The sequence below is a fragment of the Manacus candei genome, unplaced genomic scaffold, assembly GCF_025592945.1.
Source record: "Manacus candei isolate 608988 ecotype Guabito, Panama unplaced genomic scaffold, ASM2559294v1 h1tg000014l, whole genome shotgun sequence".
NCBI lineage: Eukaryota > Metazoa > Chordata > Aves > Passeriformes > Pipridae > Manacus > Manacus candei.
The window spans coordinates 50,788,289-50,809,480 of NW_026138062.1; the positions used below are offsets into that span (position 1 = coordinate 50,788,289).

The window sequence follows — 21,192 nt, forward strand, 5'->3', positions numbered from 1 at the left end:
GACCGTCCCTGCCCACAGAGGTTGGACAGGCAGGGAAGCTGAGGCAGGGATGACTGAATGTGCCCAAGCAGGTTTGGGGCAGAGCTCCTGTATAGAGACAGGTCTTAGAAATCCATCCCCAGCAAACAACCCTGGGTTGTGTTTTCCACGTGAGCATGGCTAAGAGGACTCAGCTTTTATGGGTACCATGCCCAAGTTTTTACTTTAAAGAATGCAGTGAAAGGAGGTTTAGAGCATAACCCAACTCGCAGGTCTGTAGAGGGATGCTTTATTGCTGCCTGAGTGGGGGAGAGGATCAGACTTTGAAATGTACAGTGTTTCTAGATCTGAAAGATGATAGTGAATCTCAGCCAGGGTATAATATGCCGTAATACAAAACCTGGCTTGTCTGCATGAGTCAAATCCCCTTTCAGTGGCCACTGCTCCATTACTTCAAAATCAATAATAAAATACTAAGCTTTTATTGATTCCCCTCGGGTTGTGTTGGTTTTGTTGGTTTGTTTGTTTAATTTTTTAAATTTTATTTTTCTTTTCTCCAAGAGGGTTTTTGGCATCACTAGTGTTTGGCTGTTTCTTGCTCAACCTCTTTGTTTTCCTATGGCACCTTCATCTCAGGCACAAGCCCCTGAGCGCAGCGGGGATAAAGCCAGCCTCACCTTTCCGAGGTGAGAAGGAGCTTCTCCATCAAGAGAGAGGAAAGGTCCTGGGATAATGAAACCTTAGAGTGGAGGGGCTTTGGTGGGGGGGAGTGTACTTTTTTATTAAGGCAACGCTGCGCTGCTGGAGATCACCTGCTGCAGTATGGATAAGATGGATAAAGTTTCTCCACAGTCACCTGTATCAGTGCGGGGGGAAGAGGGACGAGCGGCAGCCCCTGGAGAGCGGCGCGGGGCTGGGCAGCCCCTCTCCCCGCGGGGTTTGTGTCTTTAACAGGGCTGGCGGGGCGCCGGGCGGGCGGAGGCGTGGTGAGCCGGGAAGGAGCCAGTTTCCTGCTTCCCCGCTCGCAGCCGAGCGGCCGCGGCGGCAGGGGGAGGCGCTCGCCGCCCCCCCCATCCATCCCTCCCTCCACCCACCCATCCATCCATCCGCTCACCCACCAACCCACTCCCGCCCGCCCGCCCTTCCTCCATGGGCCGGCGCGGCCGGCGCTGAGCGCCAGGAGGCAGCGCCCGGCAGCGCCCGGCGGCGCCCGGCTGCCGCGATGAGCGGCGGGGAGGTGGTGTGCTCGGGCTGGCTCCGAAAGTCACCGCCGGAGAAGAAGTTGCGGAGATACGTAAGTCTCAGCCCACCCCATCTCATCCCTGCCCCGGCCCTGGGAAAGCCGGGATCTGTCCCCTCCGCCTCCATCCCTGCTCCCCCGCCGCCAGCCCGGGTGCACCTGCCGCCGCCTCTCCCGGCGCCGCGGAGGCTCGGCAGGGCGGGGGTGCCTCTTGCCCGGGCGCGGCACGGTTGGTCGTGACTCCCCGCCGCTCGGGGAAGGAGGGTGGGAGCATCTCTGAGCCCCCCGGCTTGTCCCCTGTCCCGCGGTGGTGGGGTGGGAGGTGACGGCCGCGGCTGGAGCGGGCACGCTATGCTGGGGCCGTACTGGCTGCGCCCCGCGGTGGCCGGGCTCACCCGGGACCTGCGACGGTCACACCCTCGCCTTTGAAGTCGTGTGTTTTAGGGAAGGCTGGAAATACCTTGGTCTCAAGGAGTAAAGGTACTAACGCATCTTGGATCGCCCCCAACATCCCTGTAATAGTCGCTCTCCGCCATCCCGCGCACGGTTCCTATTAATCATTGAACGTCCGAACCCTTTGAAGGCAGCACCAGTAGCGCTTGGATAGCCCTTGTGTCGTTAGCGGCTGAGATCAAACACTTCAAAGAAGTTGTAAAAAGAGGGTCCAAATGCCAGCTCTGTCACATTCCCCACTCACTGAAAGAAATAACTGTTCTTTGGGCCCTCCACCTGACGGTCCCACCATGCGCCACGAGCATTAGAGCTCAGAAACACACTGCCATCCTATGACTCGGCAACATTGCTCCCTGGGATGAAGCTGGGGTCCCACTCACTGATGCCAGTGACTAGCCTCTGCCAACTTGAGTTGACTGGAACATAGCCTCTGGGAGAGAGCTGGATGCATTCCCTTCTTGGGGGGATGCCAGCCGGGTCATCCTTTGGTCCCCTTGCTTTTGCCTGTATGCATTTCGGGAATGGCAGGCAGAACAAGTGCGACTGGTGTCTCCCCAGTGCCTGTTATTGATTGATGGAAGCATCACTGCCTACCCTTGAGAGGGAGATGGATGTCTGTAGTCCCATACTGCAGGCTAGAGCAGGACTGGAGGGGTGTCTGATTTGTGGTGTGGTGCTATTAGCCTTGTCCAAAACGGGTTCAACCCTGTAGACATCAGTCATGCCACATCCCTTTGCATTAGACTGTGTGTCCAGTCACTCTGGGCAGTCCTTTCCTTGTGCCTTCTTTCCCTTTGAGGAAGTATCATGTTGGAACTGCTAGGAAATCCAGTTCTTTTGCTCCTTATCCCCCAAAATGTACTGAGACAAAGGTAAACCTGGGTGTTTATATGGGAAATATCAACCCCTAATGAATATAGGCAGGCTTTGTGGGAGATGGACAGAATGACTTTGTGCATGCTGAACTATGGAGAATGCTTTTAGCTTAATGGAGCAAAGCACCTTCCTCCTGCAGAAATCAAGTAATTGCTGATCCTGAGTCACCAGTGGCCTTAACTCATCAAACATCATTAGCTCCCCAGCATCTGCCCCATGAAAGGGCGCTCACATTGCCATCTGAATATCCACCTTGTGCTCTGGCATTCCAGCAAGAGCTGAATAAATCTGCTAAATGCTCTACATGGAGGGTGTGACACGCCAGCGGTTAATGCTAATTATTGATGTGCATAAGAGTGCTTTTCATCCAGATACATCCCAAAGTGCTTTGCAAGCCACCTATGTTTTCAGAATGTCCTCATTCCCCCAAGAGGAAATGCAACCATGCTGAGATGTGCCCGGCCATCCCACGCAGCCTCCGCGGGGCAGGAAGCGATGCTTGGCAGATGTCACTCTAGGGGATCTCTGTGCTGGAGCGGTCCCGGTGCTGTGGTCAGTGGGACTTCCCTTCCAGTCACACCAGTTGCGCTAGCTTCCTGCATCAGAGGCTGGATTTGAAAATGCTGGCCTTAGCTTGGGCTGTGTCTCACTTGGTGGTGCCCCTGCCTTTACTTTTTAATGCACTGTTATTGATATTATTATGTTTATATAGCTTCAGTATGCATTCAGGGTGTTGGTGTGTTGATCAAGTTCTCTTCGATAGTGGTTCAGAGCAGCTTGCTGTTACAGAGCCTGAGGGTGATGGCTTTACTCCTGTAAAGTCTGCCTTCGTCTACAACAAACCCACATAGTTGGACTTTGGTTTTCATGCACAAAAGGCGAGTTTTCAGCCACTGTGGTGTTATGCTTGCTTTTGTACGTCCTCAAAGGCAAGGCGCTGAAACACTGGCTTTGCCACTTTCCTTATACCTTCAGTTTATATTCTGCTTTGAGACCTCAAAGGAGAAATCTCAGGCTGCAGGATGCTGCTAATCGGGTTTGAAGTTCCTGCTCTGGCTGTATTGACACAGGGTAGATGATAGATTTATTTTCTCTTTGACAAATGCATTTCAAATGTACGTGTCTGCACATGGGTGTGTTGCTAACGCTGTCCTTGAAGTGCTGTGCTTTTATAAGCCTGGTTTTGTTTTGCTTTTATTTTTCAAGGAGATCTTTGACAAGAGAGGAAAGTGCTAAATTTTCTCTCTAACTTCTATCCAGAGTGATCGGGGAAGGGGACTCTTCTCCACACCTGATCTTTGCAGCGTTAATCAGCATTTACAGCAATACCTGCTCTGTTTCACTTCAGAGGATTGTGTTTATGTGAGATTGTGGGATATTTTATGTAGGACCTCTTTGTACAATGCTTGGGGAAATACTGGTGGTATTAGTTTCTATTCTGTTGGAGGACATTCAGATGATCAAATGATGACTGCTTAAAGGTTGAGACAAAGTGTAACTTTTTTCTGCCTTGTAACTGCAGACAGGGGTTCACGTAGACCCTAGGTAGTTTGACTGCAAGTGCTACTGTAGTATTGCTAATAAAAGCTAAGCAAGCAACTGAAGGTCAAAAGTAACAGAGGTACCAAAATACCTCCTTCCACCTCTGTTCTGCTCGGGACACCAAGCTCCATCATCCACTTGCTTGATTCCTTTTTTTCAGACAAACACTTTCGTACATTCATAGAGTGGTTTGGGTTGGAAGGGATGTTTAAATCTCATCTAGCCCAGCCCCCCTGCAATAAGCAGGGACATTTTCAACTAGACTAGGTTGCTCAGAACCCCATCTAGCCTGGCCTTAAATGTTTCCAGGGATGGGGCATCCACCATCTCTTTGGGCAACCTGTGCCAATGTTTCACCACTCTCACTGTAAAAAAAGTTCTTCCTTATATCTAGTCTGACTCTACCCTCTTTCAGTTTTAAAAGCATTGCCCCATGTCCTATTGCTACAGACTCTGTTAAAAAGTCTGTCCCTACCTTTTGCCCTTCTGATTTTCATGCATGGAATGGTCTTCTTGTATGCACCCACAAAGCACAGAACTGTCTTTTAATTTTCCTCCTGGCTCCTTCTTAAAACACCAATGAAAAAAAGAAAAAACCCTCAATCCCTAAACAAAACCCTTGACTTCAGTTGTGTGACCGATGAGCCGAGACCAGTGCATGTTGTGCCGGTCCTGTACTGACTCACTGTCTCCTGGTCCTCTCCCGCTGGACGTGCCTGTCTGTTTTCTCCTCTGTTAGACGTGGGTTTAGAGTGGTGTTTTGTGTCTGTCCGCTGCCCAGCACGATGGGGTTCGGGGGTGGACTGTCTGGCAGACAAGCAATGTGAAAAATAACTGCTGTCGTAGAGCAGCTCAGCTCCCTATCGTTAGATCAGTGCGCTCTGCCTGCTCATTTATGTACCATGAAGTCAGAGTATTTTCTGTCTGGCTGAGATGTATGTCTGCAGTTCTGACTAAAACAAAAGCTTCTCATCGTGTACTGGTTTTACAATGCTTTAATGCTTTGGGGTTGTTTTTTTTTTCCCCTGTCTGGTTTAACAGGGGGGGAGTTTAGCTTTGTGCATCAGTGGTCGTTTTTACATCAAGCAGAAGTTTAATCAAGGTCATTGGAAGAGCTGCTCCTCTTCAGTGGGGTGAGCAAGAAGAGGTTAAGTGGGGTATAATGGACTAATTTACTGATCACAGTCCTATTCCTAGGGCAACTCCCTGATGAAGGGCTTCTTTTGGTTCTTCATATCCCACCTGAAATGCATAGCAAGGATATCCTCCTTAAATGAGAATGTGGGATGTGGACTAAGTAGGACCACTGGTGCAGAGATGTTATAGGCTGCTCAAATGGTGGAGGTGCCAGGTGGAGTTTGACATGGTGCCAGTTGGGGTGAAATTTTATAGGAAGGGGAAGAAAGAACATCCCTTTATTGTGCAACAAAATACAAAAGATGGATATTGTGCAAAATTATCTCTTTTTTCCCCCTCTTCTCTCTAAGGACTTTTAATGGGTTGTTCTCATGTTCAGCTGTGCCATGCCTAATTCGGGATGCTCCCCTCTACCAAAAATAGGAAATGGTTGCAGAGACTCCAGAGAAAAGCACCAAAAAAATGAGCAGAAACCTAGGAAACATAGAAAGACTGAAGGAAATGAGGTTGTTTAGGGATGAGAGGGCTGAGAGGAGAAGTAGCGGTCGCTGAGCGTGTCTAAGGTATCTGTGAAGGGGAAGGGAGTAAACTGCTCCACATGGCCAATGGTAGGAGGCCAAGAAGTGCTGAGCTTGAAGTGCAGCAAGGGAAACAAGTGTTAGGAAAAACTTCCTAACCTCTGATTGCCAGAGAAATGAAGCAGTAGAACAGATGCTTGGGATGGGCTTGGAGTCTCCATCGTGGCAGTTTTGAAGTGCAGGTTGGCCAAACTCTTCAGAGAGCTGATCCTGTTTTGAGGCAGTGGAATAAATTTGACAAATTCTCCAAAAGTTCCTTCCAGTGCTAGTTTAGGTGAATTTATGGATTTTGAGCCTGGATCCACGGAGGGATAGCAGGGGGGCTTAAGGGCACAAATTATGTCACCTGAGTCTACTGATGGGACTCAGGAAAGTCCTATGACAAGTTCTTTTTAGAAAGTTTTGACAGCACTGAACTTCATGACTTCACACTTATTCCAGCTGTGAAGCTGCCTGCTCCTCCCATGTAATCTCCTGGCTTGATTTAGATGTTTTAGCTGTTGTCATCAGCCAGATGATTCAGAGAAGGGATGAACACTTGCTCCACCAGAGAAGGTTTTACAGGTCAAGGGGTGCATTTTGCTTGCAAGGGCAGTGCCTACCAGCACTCCTGCCACACCAGCTCTCTTGTGCAATGCTGCACAAAGGTCCCTCTCTGTAACTTGTTTCTCTGCTGCATCATTGCTGATGAGTCAAAACACACGACCTCTTCCCTTCATCCTTCTCTTGGGGTCGTTTTGCTTGAGTGTGTGGCCATATTCCTTTGCCCACTTAACATTTGCTGGAAACAGTTAGACGGCAATGTATTGTCATTGTGATACTCATGATCTAATAACATGCAGATACTTGAAGGATGGTTATGGGGATGATGTGATGGAGTCAAACTCTTCTTGGTTGTAGCAGATGACAAACCACAACCCAGCTTTGGAGGTTCACGCTGGGTCTTACGGAAGCTGAGGGTCATGGTATAGAGGAGCAAGTTCCCACAGAGGCTGCAGTCTTTGGGGGTTTTCAAGACTTGGCTAGAAAAAATTCCAGCTGGCCTGGAACCTCAAATACAAGGCTAGGCTAGAGACCTCCTGAGGTGCCTTCAGCCCAGTGTTTCTTATACCTCTGTGACAAAGCCCAGCCTCCCAGAAGCAATTGGGCTGCATTAGCCCAGCTCCCTGTGAAGGTGGGTAGTCCTTGTTTTGTTTGCTGCCAACACAAGCAGCCTGGGAGAAGTGCTGTGCTAGGGCAGCTCTTCAGCTGCTGAAACTCAAAGTAGTTTGGTCAGGGCTTACCCAAGGTGCATTGCATCGATCGAGATGGACATGCCCATAGAGGTAAGGAGTATGTGTGTTGTGTGGGGAGTGAAACCAGTGTATTTTCCTGATACTTTGGCTTTGCTGAGACAGTTTGAGTGAATCTCCAGCTATCTGTCATGACTTCAGAGCAGGGTGATGGTCCTGGCACTCCACAGTGAATGTAAAAGATTGATGGTGGCAAAGCACAGGCTGAACTTAAGACAAGCAATACTTAGGGAAAGTGTATGAGGAAGCTAGCTTCGTTTCTCTTTGAAAGCAGGAGTGATATTGAAACCATTTTTTTTCTCTTTTTCTTTTAGCAAGTATCAGATGCAAGACATGATGTAATAGTGTTTACCAGACTGAAGCACATAAATTATAGTAGTGACTCAAAGGCAGAAGAAATATTATTTATTTGGATTACAGTAGCAGCTGAGGTGACTGGGACTGGGGATGAATGTTCTGGGTGTTTGGAGAGACCACATCTGCCCTGAAGGGTCTGGTCGGATGGTGAAACCAAGGCATGCGACAAGTCAGTGATTTGGCTCACTTGTGTTCAGGGTCATTCCCAAGCTGGGAACTTGGCTTTATGGTTTCTACCTGATACAGGGGTTTCTGAGCTGCTTGCAGGCTACTGGGGATGTGTGAAGCTATGGTAAGGGATTGCAACTGGTCCGCGGAAGTACATAATATTTCTAGCGGGGATTTAGATGATGAGGGTGCCAAGGTCACCTGGCGGCTCTCTGAGATGAATTGATCCAAAAGATCTGGAAATTACTGCTTTTAATATAAATGGCCCTTTCTTTCAGTACTCCTTTAAGTCTTTAAAGTCTCACTTCCGTCTCATAGTACTTAGGTGGATCTTGCATCACCTAACAGTGGTGACAAAACGTATCTATCCCTGTTGTAGGAGGTATGAGAAATAAGGAAGAGAGATTTGATTTACTTCAGAGAGCAGATATAGAGCTGGAAGATGTTTTGCTGCAGTTCTGCACAGCCTCTCCACCTCTCAGCCTTTCTCCTTGAAATAGACCCATCCTGCCAAAGATTTGGGCAAAAAGAGTTTAAGCCCAGGATCAACAGTATGCAAATGCTTATTATCCCACACCATCCTTAGGCTGGGTAATTTTATGGAATTTTAATGACAGCACACATAGGCATATCGTTTGGTCAAGAGGCATTGTGTTAATGCAGACTGTTGTGATTTCTTCATCCAGAGCTGTGAGCAGGAAGCCTGGCCTTGTCACTGGGCTGTAGAGATCCTGGCTCATGCCACCAGCTGGGGCACCTGGCTCTAGAGAGGCTCTCAAAGTTGCTGAGCATCCAGAAAGTCTCCTGGAACATCCTGAATCTATTCTATGGTTCACTGAGCAGCACCTACAGCAGCATTCCTCATGCAGATAATTAAGCTAAGGGCAAACCTGACCTCCAAAGTTTCAGTTGGTATCTCCACAGTTTAGCAATAGTTACTGTAATTCTTTTTAAATAATAAAAATAGGTTGAGAAGGGAAAAATCCTCATTCTTGTTGTACATCAGGTGGTCTCTGTGCCTTATCTCTGGTCCTTCCCTAGTATGTAGTGATGCCACCTTGAGAGGAGCTGAGGAGAGAAAGGCTGAGTTGGTTTTTTGTTTGTCTTTTCCAGTCTCTCACCCCAGCTGAGAAGACAAAGGGGTTAGAAGTGACTTGTTTACACTCTTGCAAACCACTGTCTTAATATCCCACCATGACTTGATGCTTTTACGCAAAAGCTTTCAGAGTTGCTGGTCTGGAAATGCTGGTCCCTCTTGCAGAGGGATAGGTCAGCTTGCTCCTCCTTAGGCTTTTTCTGTCAGAATCTGGAGAATTTGGATCAGCACTTGAACACCTTGCTGCCAAGTGAAACCAGAGTTGTGGTTATCATGTGATTATCATGGGTTAAACCAGCAGCAAATTGGCACTGAATGTGGGAGACTGTATGGGTGGAGCCAGTGTAGAGCATGGCTGGTGACTGGTCATTAATGGGGTTCTGCAGGACTCAATATTAGGGCCACTGCTCTTCAACATCTTCATAAATGACTTGGATGCAGGACTCGAAGGGAAACTAAGTAAGTTTGTTGATGATTCTAAATTGAGGAGCTGTTGACTCCCTCAAGGGCAGGGACGCCCTGCAGAGAAACCTGGACAAATTAGAGGACTGGGCAATCACCAACCAGATGAAGTTCAACAAGGGAAAGTGCTTTATTCTTCACCTGGGATGGGCTAACCATGGGTGTTCGTACAGACTGGGGAATGAGATGCTGGAAAGCAGTGCTGGATGTCCTGGTCTGTGGCAAGTTGAATATGAGTCAGCAGTGCCCTGGCAGCCAGGAGGGCCAACCATGTCCGGGGGGGCATCAGGCAAAGCATCACCAGCTGGTCAAGGGAGGGGACTGTCCTGCTCTGCTTTGCACTGGGGCAGTCTCACCTTGAATATTGTGTGCAGTTTTGGGCACCACAATAAAAGAAAGTTATTAAGCTATTAGAGAGCATCCAAAGGAGGGCAATGAAGATGGTGAAGGGCCTTGAGGGGAAGCCGTATGAGGAGTGGCTGAGGTCAGTTCAGCCTGGAGAAGAGGAGACTGAGGGGAGACCTCATCATAGTTACAACTTCCTCGAGAGGGGAAGAGGAAGGGCAGACACTGATCTCTTCTCTTTGGTGAGCAATGACAGGACCTGAGAGAATGAAGCTGTATCAGGGAAGGTTTAAGTTAGATACAAGGAAAAGGTTTTCATCTCTTTTTTTTGGTAGTTGGACACTGGAACAGGCTCCCAGGCAAGTGGTCACAGCACAGTGTCCACACACAGAAGTGTTTGGACAATGCTCTCAGGTACGTGGTGTACAAAGAGGAATTCCTCAAGGTCAGCATGCAAGCCTGCACAGTGCCATCATACAATATGTCATTGATCACACCTAGCCATACAGCGACTTAAATACATGCTGTGTTTAAATAGAGAATTTAAAAAAATAATATTAAAAAAGTAAAAATCAGCTTTGGTCAAAAAAATTTCTCCTAGTTGTCTTTAGCTTGCAAGCTGTACCTTTAAAGGACAGGAGGAAAATCTGAGTGCTGGAAGCATATGTTTCTTGCTGTGTAAGATAGCCAGTGGTGCCTGTTTCTCCAACGAATCTGGACTAAGTCCAGAAACCTGGGAGGGTGATTTCATCTCTGGATTTGTCTTTTCATATTTGGTTCCTATTTTCTTCTGAGCTCTTGCGCAGTTTTCCTGGAGAAGGTTACGATTTGGGAAATCTTGCATCAGTCTGGTTGTCTGCATTACACTAATACCTAGAAATGAACTTCTCCATCCAAATGTGAATATTCTCACACCAAAACGATGTGTGTTCAGGATAGGAAGGTCATTCTTGGGCCAGAAATGGGACATTTTTATTTATAGTTTAAATCTGGCTTTGAGGCAGGACCAGTTGAGAACAGCTCTTAGACATTTCTGAATTAAGTGTTCAGAGTGCCTCTTCTTTTCTGTTGCTTGAAAAACTTTTCTGTCTCTACCTACTCCAGACTCTTTCATATGGCCTCTGAATCTTTAAATCCTGTATGTTTGGTCTCTCTGTTGACAGAAATAATAATCTATTGATAGAAATGAGAATCTATTGACAGAAATATCTTCTTGTTGTTTTTTTATTATTTCTTTTGCTTTTTAATGCCTTTTGGACATGTCCAAACTATTTCCATCATGTCTCCTGGATCAAAGATGCTGTCCTAATAGGATCTTGGTACTTGTTATGCATCTTATTCCATTTAAACCTGGTGTTTTCCAAAGGCATTTGCTTTGGAAGGCATTTAGACATCTCTTTGGTGGAGTTCCAGCTCCTGCATCCATATGGTAAGATGGAAATAACAGTTTGAGTCAAAGATTTCTGGTCCTCTGCATTTCATAGATTTTCAGTGATTAAGTTTTGCTGATGATCCCAGCTGCTGCCTTGCCCATTCGGGTTCCTCGCTGACCTTCAGAACATCCCCATGGACTTTGGTGTGACTGCCAGAGGTTGCAAGTTGACTTGCTAAACCAACTTCCTGGCCACTTAACATAATACCCAAACAGGGATTATGTCTCATTTCCAAAACTGACTAGTAAATGTTCCTTTCTCTCCTCTCCTCTGGTGACACTGAGGTGTCTTGTAAATTTTCAGCTTCAAAGAGCCATGTTTTGTGTACACTGTAGGTGTTTTACTGTGTGCTGCTGTTGAACAGGGTGATGGTTATGTTTATCTGCCTTTTTTTATCTCATAGTAATGTCAGTAATGATGCTAAATGGGGTTATTAGTCATTGCTACCAATCTGTTCTTCAGATCTTCATCCACGTGCTTATTTAAGGATCTTTTGGATTTCTTTTGTTTATTTGTAGAGGGGAATATGTGGTTTCACTGCTCCCTCGAAGCTCTTGACTTGAAACAGTGCCCATGGAAAAGGAAAGGTTGGCTAATTTCGGTCCACCTTCGTTGGCCTTCCATTTAAAAGTCCCCTTTACCACCCCTGTAGAGGCCACCTCAGCAACTCCAGATCTCCTTTCTTCTCGTGCTGCTTTCACACAGGTGCTCTGTTTGAGAGTCATCCAGCACAGGAAGGGTCAAACACAGTAAGTCATAGAATCATAGAATCACAGAATGGTTTGGGTTGGAAGAGACCAACCCCTGTGCCCTGGGCAGGAACACCTTCCACGGGACCAGATTGCTTAAAGACACGTCCAGCCTGACCTTGAACACTTCCAGGGATCGGGCATCCACAGCTTCTCTGGGCAACCTGCTCCAATGCCTCACCACCCTCACAGTAAGGAATTTCTTTTTAACATCTAATCTAAATATCTCCTCTCTTAGTTTAAAACCATTCCCCTTGTCCTGTCACTATCTGCCTGTGTAATAAGTTGCTCTTCTGTAAGCTCCCTTTAAGTACTGGAAGGCTGCAATGAGGTCTCCCCAGCGCCTTTTCTTCTTCATGTCCCTTCCATAAATGCCCCTCTGTAAATGCCCCTTCTGACTTAGTGCCAGCATAAAACAGCCGCTCTGCTTCCATGCCATCAACACCGCACACAGCTCCTTTGATTCTGAGTCACTGTGTTGTTCCTAAATAGCTCCCTCCAGATAGGAAGCTCCCAGGAAAACCTCATTTTCTTTGACTCAAGAAGAATCGATGACTTGAGGCTTGTGTTCTGCCCCCCTCTCGCCTTCCCTGCCTGTCTCGCCCACTGTCCACCACATGTAACGTCAAACTGGAGTTTCCAGTGGAGCTGTGGGAAATAGAAGGGCTCATTGTTTTGGGGGTCAGGGCACAGGGCTGGGGTGGCAAGAGAGAGGGGAGCAGAGCTGGCGGCTGAGCCCTGCTGCTACCTCCAGCATGGCCTTATGTTATCCATAGTGGCAGCCGGGCACACAGTGAGCACTCTGTAATCGTGGCTTCTTAAAGCCCTTGAGGGAGGGGAATAAATAATGTAAATGAAAGGAATAAAAAGAAGAAATGCAGAAGATAAAGGATATAGGGAATGACAGGGAGTGTATGGGCTCCTTCTGGTAGTGCTAAGCAGGAGGAGATGCTGAGAAATTATGTTGATTGGTCCCTGCTCAAGGCTTGAAATTGGGGATTGAGGTTTGAACTAAGCCCTGACTGTGCAGGTCCCTCTCTGAGCCCTCTGTGTGCATGGAGTGAGTCAGGACAGGGAACAAGGAGTTTTCCCACCAGCAATCAGGACTTTGTGCTGCAGCAAAGTGTGGGTGGGTGGACCCCTGACACCAGGGGGGGTCTTTGGAGAAGGGTGACGAAAGTGATTAGGAGCCTGAGAAAGCTTTACACAACAGGCCTACAGTGAAGGACGACCACCTTTCAAAGAAAGTGAATGAGAAAGTGTCCTGATAAAAGTCCACAGGGCTGCAGTCCACACAGTGGAGGGTTAGCATTTTAGCTTGGCTTCTGGGACTTCTTATGTGAGCACCCCAGGGTCCTTCTTCCAGGAGGTGGCTCAAAGTGTTTGGCACATCACCAAAGAGAGAGGCATCCCAGCCTATAACCTGAATCCACTCTTGGAGAGGCGAGATTTGCACTCAGAAGAGGTGATCAGATGTGTCTGATCCCTCAGCATCAAACGCAGACAAGGAGCTGCTCACAGATGTTAAAGCTCATAAGATCTTTTTGTTTCTTTGTCCTTCAGCAAGTTCTGACTCTGCTGTTGATGTGTGATGGGGGAGAAACATGCCTTCTCCTACCAACTCTGAATTTGCACCTTTTAAAGTAGATGAGACATGAATAATGTGAATATCTGCAATTTTAGAAGTTGATACCATGAAGAAAACACTGGGAAGGAAAAAAAATGGTATTTTGAGGTTTAAACCAGTCAAACATTTGAGGGCAGGTCTTTCCAAGGGATGGGGCTCCCTCCACTTTTCTTTTCTCAGTTGCCACCTGTAACAGGGCATCCTTTGATCTGAGACTAGCTAGATTCAGCACCATATCCATAGAGTTGCTCCCAGAGCCGTTTTCAGCTATTGCCTTACATTCCCTTCAAAGTCAACCCAAGGGAGGGCCTGAAGGGATCAGGCCATTGTCTCAAACACTTGCAAAACACATTGGCTGAGGCTTTGACTGGGAATCAATCAATACACTCCTTTTAGCATCAAATCAGTACAGCCAGCTGGCATGCAGGTGGGCTGATGTATCATATGCTGTCACAGGGACGTGTTTCGAGGAGCAAGGTTTCAAGGCAGAGTCATGTCTCGAGAAGAAGGTTGTCCACAGGTTTTTTGTTTTTTTTCTTTTTGTTTTATACTGAAGACACTTCACATGCAGCAGAAGGCAGGGAGTCTTACGGATTGGTGTCATGGATGTTGCTTCACAAAATACTCTATGCTCAGTAGTGTTAGATGTTCACAATGCAGTTAACAATGAGTATTTGTCTTGGGGCAGATGGAGACAGCCTCATGTGTTGGTCTAGGCTGGAGCTGCAAAAAGGATGTAAAGCAAATCCTGTCTTATGCAATGCATAGGATGTTTATGAGGCTTTTTGTATGAGTTTTCAGTTAACTAGGGTGTTTGATGAAAATGTTCAGTAGGTGATTTTTCTCTGTTCATCCTGCTTCTTGGAAGAGTCTGCCATGACCAACTCAGTGCTATTAGGTGTTGTTGTTAAGGCCGTTGAGGTGAAGCATGGACCTGCTGCTCTGACACACTCGGAATTTCAGATAGAATTGAGTTGTTGAATATCACTTGGGGATGAGAAGCTTCAAGATTTGCATTTGTAATTAAGAAGAGCTTTTAAAACCTGTTCTTTGCATTTCTTTGTACCTGAAGCCTCGCACTAACCAACCGTAGCTCGTGTTGTGGAGGAAGGTGAGAAGCCAGAATGACATGTTTAGGGTTTACATGTTCCTCTCTGCTGTGTGCATTACTGCTGAATCAGCTGTAATTTAGGCAAGGTTTAACCTTACTTTTTCAGTGTGGAAGGACCTGGTCAAAACTGTCCTTGAATTTCTTTCCTTCAAAGCATGGGTGACTTTTGACTTTATATATATATATATATATTTTTAAAAAACCCTGAAAACCAACAAAATACCATTTTGCTGGAAAACCAGACAGCAGAGCATGATCAGAAACATGGCTGTGGTGCTCTCCAAGTTGTATCTCAGACATCCATTCCCAGTCGGTGTATAATACTGGATATTATATCTGCTTCTTCCATTGTGCCACCTTTATCCCTTTTGTCCCCAGAACTCGGTGGGGTGGGCTGGGCTTGGGTTCATTTTCTTTCCCCCAGGCTTTGGTCCTTGCACTTTCGACTCTCAGTAGTACTCCTCCACCTACCCTGAATATTCCAGGGTCTTGGCATTATAGTACTGAGGAGAGTTGTAAACACAAATTATTTTGGCTTTGCACATCCCAACAGAGCAAAGAGTTGGCGGAAGGTGTTGGACACTCAGTGGATTTCCAACCTTTCCTCCCTTGTGCTGCCAGGTTGCTTGCTGGACTCTTGGATCTTCACTGACCCTGCTACATAAGTAGGAAATTACAGTGTACAGAGATTAAGTGAATCTTTCAGGGCCTGCAACAAGTCCATTGCAGAGCTGGGAACCAGACACCAACATCCTTCAGTCTCATCTTCATCTTCCCATTTCTAGGCTGCGTCCCAAAAGTCTTGTGTTGAGAAAGTCCAAGTTTTCTGAGCCAGGTTTACCTTGCACGTGCCTTGCCTTGAAGTTTTCAGATGAGGTTAGGAGTGAATTCAGTCAGTTTAAAAACAGTCCAGCTGCCAGACAGGAAAACCGGATGAGTGGAAAGTCAGTCAGACATGGGAAAGGAGGGAGAAAAGGTGAGCGGGTGTTGTGGGCAGGGCGGGACATTGGTGCCAAAACTGGTGGATTTATTCTCTTTCGGGAGTAAACATGTGGCAGGGCACATGCATGTGCTGGTGGGTGAACTCGGTTGGGTAATAAGAATAAATTTTGGTCTGTTTTTCAGAGGCTGGAACTAAAACATGGTATAATAGTGATGTGTATAATTTTGTATGGTGAGACAGTAATTTACTGTGCTGTTTTGGCCATTAGCACAACAGCTAGAGGCTGTTAAGATAATTTAGTGAAGGTTTGTGGTTATAAATACATTTCCGTCATGACTAAGGATTCTAATAGAAATTAACTTCAGCCAAGGGTGTTTTAGTATTTTATTTTTTTTATTGCATACTCCCTAGTGTTTCTGTTTTGACTTATTAATCTTAAGGAATAAACTGAGGGATGGCTATTAAACATTTTTTAATGTATAAAATAGGAATTGTAAAAGCAAAAAAAATGAGTACTGGATGTTGCAATTAATTTAGCCTGATCCAGTTGTTCAACGGGGGGACTCTGGGGTGTCCTATGCTTGGCTGCTGATTCTAGAGACATGTTGGGTAATGTGCAAGGCTATTGTAATGTAATTCTTTGTCGTATGCATGTTTTTCACTTGGAGTGTTTTGGGTAAAAGGGAAAATAGTCTTCTCAATCCTTATCTTGTGTGAAGCCAAGTTGTTGTGCAGAATTAAAAACTGATTTTTGAAATTTAAACACAGCTGCATCCAAATGTCAAAGTGCCCACGTATCAGCTCAGGACCTCAAAAAAACCCAGGACCTTACCCATGGATTTCCAGTCCTGTCCCGCATCCATACAAAGATCTCCCTTCCACCACTGAGAACAGGCAGTATGAGCGATCTGATCTGCTGTGGGAATGCCTCAGCTCTCCTACTCTGCCGTCTTAATCTGAATAATAACAACAAAAAGTCTAAAGGCTTAGTTTGGAATTGGATAACTCCAAAAATAGTCTCTCCCTGAAGATATCTCCTACTTCCTGCTGGGCTGGAAAAGCTGTGCTGACAGCCTATGCACTTGGATATTTAGGCATCTTCTGCAGCCTAAAGCATGAAGGAATGCAAAATAATAGAGGGATCAGTCAAACTTGTTAAATTTCAGAATAGCATTTGGTTTGTGCCTCAGAAAGTGTTCTCCCCCATGCTCCTCCTACACAGAAAGGCACTTGAGCCAAACCCCAATGTTTACAAATATTTTTGAGATCTTCCAGGTGCTGGAGCTCAAAAGTTTTTGAGATCTTCCAGGCTAGACCTTCTTTCTCTAAATAATAGATCTTGGCTTGAATGTTTCTGGAAAGTGTGGACCCCAAACAGAGCTGTGTTGGCTCCAGCTCTATCTTCGTGTAATCAGAAGTGGGGGAACGTGTTGTATGAAAAAAATCCTCTAAAGCAACGAACTTCTGTTATTTTGTTATGTTGAAAGGTCTCAGACAGTCTCAGGGAATAGCTGGTGTGTCTTAGGAGTTTGTCATCAGGAGCTTTATCTCCAGTTGTCTTCAGGACGATGGGCTGAGCATAGAGGTGGCAGGCTCGGAGGTTTTTTCTCCACAGCTCTGCAAGCTGCATGTTTTGGTACCCTCATCTTCCCGTTTAATCTTAGTCTTCCTTTCTCCTTTTCATGTAATTTGTAATGTTTAGGGGGTTGTCAGCAGGAACCCACTTTTCCCAGCATGTGAGTTGTATTTCGATCGCTGAGAACCTGGTTTTATGGCACTGAGTAGAACCACCTCTGTAAGGCCATCTTAAGATGAGTAGGGATGAACACAGAAAGGCTGACATGGCCATTCTCATGCTGCAAAGCATCCCAGAAACTCACTCTGAACCTCTGCCTCGACACAGCCATGCTGTGAGGAGAAAATCCCATTCCAAGCAGGACTCTAAAAAACCATGGCTAAAATATAAAACAGCAGTATTACTAACCTGACTCAACTTGGGGTGAGCCTGGGCTTAGGAAGCTGGAAAAATCTACATTTCCAATGTTTTTTATTAGGAATTTTAGTGTAAAACTCTTTCCCCCATACTCCTGCATATAAGGTTTCCACAGAGATTACTGGGACGATGCAGGCAGCTGGAATTTCATCCCCAACCACACCAGCACCAGCTCTAAAACCCATGTCGGGAACAGAAGTTTAGAAACACAGTCTCAACCTTTCCCAGCTTGTTTTTCCCATCTGTTTTTAACAGCATGTTCTTGCCACTTGGACCTTTCTGGGCTCGATCTTGTGATCCCTGATGTAGTATGACATTTCCAGTTTATTAGGAATGCTTTTGTTTATTTGCTGGGTGTTTTTTTTTCTTTCTTTCTTTAATTTTTTTCCTTTTCCCTAGGTTGTGTGGAGGCTTTCTGCCTTAGCTGCCAATACAAATGTCCCCTCCGTGCTGGGAGGTGCCACCCACACCCGTCCTCTCTGAAATCAGGACAGTTATCTCAGCAGTTTCAAGTACTTTGAGTGGTTTGGGGACTGTTATTAAGCAAAAAGGAAGGCTGATTATATTTTTCTGTCCCTTTCTATCATTTTATAATGAAAAACTAGGTCCTAGAGCACTGAAGTAAATGAGTTTTTAAAAGTCAGTCACTGTTTTTAAACTTACTTAAGGAAGACCAGAAAGAGGGGGGGTCAGGACTGGAGTTTGCTGGTGGCATTTTCAGTTTACCCAACCTGTCTCAACTTTTCTTAGCAGATTGAGTTTATTGCCTGTTGCATGCAAGTGTGAGTTTGCTTCTAAACTGAAAATGGCTCAACCAGCCTTCATGTTGCTCTGTCTTTCCATTTTGCATAGAATTCACCACACTTTCCTCCAGTGCTGGGCAAATATCATCAACAGATGAGTATGAGTGGTAGGGCATGCTGCTCTCCATAACCTACATATCCTTCTCTAAAACCTCCTTTGTTGTCCTTGAAATAAATCAAATGGTAACTTTCAGAGACCTTTTTCCAGTTCCTAGTTGACATAAATTCCACTGTAAAACTTCAGATATGCTTAATAGCTGCCAGGAGGGTAAATCTAGCAAGTGCCACATGGCTGCAATGAGCTGGGAGTAGAGATGAGGCTCATTTGTTTTGGGTCAGTTCAGACTGCACCTCAGCAAAGCTTCAGGTCCAAATCTTTAATTTCTGTGACCTGTGAACTGATCCTTTGATCAAGTAAAGGTGATGCTGAACTCCTGCACCTGTGACCCTGTACAAACAAAACCTACAGTCACCGTCTTGTGTGGGAAATCTTGTTCTTTGCCATGAGCATCAGAATTTGGGTCTATAGCCATAAGGATTTGCAACCAAAAATTATTTACATAGCCAAAACTACCCAAAAAAGCTCAGAAAGTCCTGGGGAGCTCAGAACTGCTATGTCTACTTTTTGATTCTTTAAACATTGGCCTTCCCAGGAAAGCAGAGATGCCTCCAGAGACCCCCAGCTCTGATTGCTTCCAGCCAAACAGCAGGGCATGTTTCTGTCTGATGAATCTGGTTTCTGCATCAGCTTTCCCATTGACCAGCCTTTATGTTGTTCTGTATTTTCATTCTGCATAGAAACTCCAGCACTTAGCTCCAGTGCTGGAATATCATCAACAGATGAGTATTGATGTCAGAGCAATACTTCATAGTATTGTAGAATCACAGAATGGTTTGGGTTGGAAAGAACATTAAAGACTGTCTGGTTCCAACCTCCACTGCACCAGGTTACTCAGAGCCCTATACAACCTGGCCTTGAACGCTTGCTCTAAGGCAAAATGAGCTTCTTAATATCTTACCCCAAATGAACTGGAGACCATAACCACTCCTGGGGATTGTCTGGGACATGCCTTGGGCAGCATCTGCCCAAGGATCTTCCCAAAGACCTCCCCTCCTCCCGTGCAGATTAAGATTTGCTGGTACCCAGCATTAAACAAAATTGAGGTGAACCTCATCTTCCTGTTGCAATTATGAGGTTTGTTTAATGGCAGACACCATAAAAATAAAAGGAAGCAGCTGTAAGTAGGACTGATTGCATGTGCAGATGCTTTGGAGCAGAGTCAGGGGGACAATCTGCATGTGGCAACTGGTCCTCAACTGTATGCGTTGTCCAGAACTGAGGGATACAGAGGATGAAACACCAGGCAGTATCAGTCCGCTTGGATGGATTCATCTGACTTGTCGTGGTACGCTGAATTAGCCTTTATGGGTTTATTTTTGACAGTGGGGAAGGCATTGTCTGCTGGAAATAAAATTGATCAATGTGTACTTGGGGTCCTCGTCTGGCTTGAAATGGCTCCATGGTGGATATGTGTCACAGAGCCTTTGACCATCACTCTTTGCAAGCACTTGGGGAGGGAGCTGTGAGGGGATAAGGATGGGGCGGATGCTGCTGAGCCCAAGTGGAATTCAGCCTTCTGGGGGCCTTTGCCCTGGGGATGCAGGGGTTTCATGCCTGCTCAGGACCCTCTTTCAGCTTCTGTCTCCCTGTTTCCCTAGGGGAAGTGGCTGCTCATTTTTTCTTCACTTGTTAGACTTGCTATGGGTTTTCCCTGCTGGCGGATTCTGAACAAGGTTTTCAATATTCATAGACGTAACTACATCATGAAAAAGGGGCCATTCGTTCCTCCAGTTTGATCTCAGATCATTAACTCCACACTACTGCTTTCCTTTGCCATCTTTTATTCTCCTTGTCCTTCCTAAGTGTTGTTTGTTTTTTATCCTTCTGTGTATCCTTTCAGCAATAGTGCTAGCATATTTATTAGTATTAATTGGCATATGTGCAACAAATGTCATGCAAGGATCACAGAAGCCGTTGCCTTGGAGAAGTCGGTGTATTTATCCCACATGGGGAATCAGAGGCACCAAAGAAACCAGATGGGCATCAGCTGCAGGCACGCTCCAACAGAGCTGCCCATGATTTCTTCCTAAAAGGCAGTTTGGACCTTGCAATCATTGGCACATGCTTGCTTTGAACTACTTCAACTGTGCCCTGGAAACCAGGTGCTACCCAGGTCTTTATGCCAGCAAACATGCCACCTTTCCTGCCACCTTCAATCCTGCAACCCTTCCTATTATGCTATCCAACCCCCTCCCCCCCCGCCTGCTGTGGGCTGGAGCAGTGCTGCAAAGCGAAGAAGAAAAAATAATAGTAATAATAGGAGAGACCTGTTCCGGAGATGATAATGATAATAATTTTCTCAAAGTGTCATTTCAGAGCTGCCTATCTAGGTTTAAAACAAGGCAGGCAGAAGGACCAAAGCTGGGGCTTTATGTGGAGTTGGAGGGTAAAAGTAAAGATAAGAGGACAAAAAGGAAGGATGAAGTCCCACTTTATTACGTTTTTACCCCTCTGAGCTGCCTCTCAGTCTTGACGGGGGACAATAGGCACTTGTTCCCAGTAAATGTCCCCTAGTCAACAGCCTGTGCTGTGGAGGGGACTGGGAAGGGGCTCCCGGGAGTTTGACCATGGCCCTGAGCCTCCGGGACTCGGCTCAGCCTGGCCACCCGCCTGCGTCCCGCTGCGCCAGGGGAGTTTATTTTTCCAGTGCTCCTACTCAGAAACATTTGGCAAAAGGAAAAATTGTGGAGGAGGTTTAGCTCAAGTGAGCACAAAAACATGTGTCCTTGTAGTATATTGCTTGCTGAGTGGTGGTTCAGGGTTTTTTTTCTTTCTTTTTTTTTAAGCGTAACTGAGAGCTTGGGAATCATGTGAGGAGGGTGGGGGTGATGCCTTTCAGATGGACTTAGGGCTATGTAAATACAAGGAAGGAAAATCTTTTCTGTGT

The 21,192-nt window shown here is 46.2% G+C and overlaps 1 protein-coding gene across 2 annotated transcripts in view; it reads left to right on the forward strand.

The window, feature by feature from the left end:
* Window positions 1–977: 977 nt before the first annotated feature.
* GAB2 (GRB2 associated binding protein 2) overlaps window positions 978–21,192 on the forward strand; it is a 92,947-nt gene continuing 72,732 nt past the window's right edge. For both annotated transcript variants that reach the window (XR_007902973.1, XM_051778617.1), the window contains exon 1: window positions 978–1,273. Coding sequence is in view for 1 of the 2 variants with exons in the window: in XM_051778617.1 (XP_051634577.1) it covers window positions 1,202–1,273 (72 nt within the window). In the remaining variant the exon portion in view is untranslated. The remainder of the gene's footprint in view (window positions 1,274–21,192) is intronic.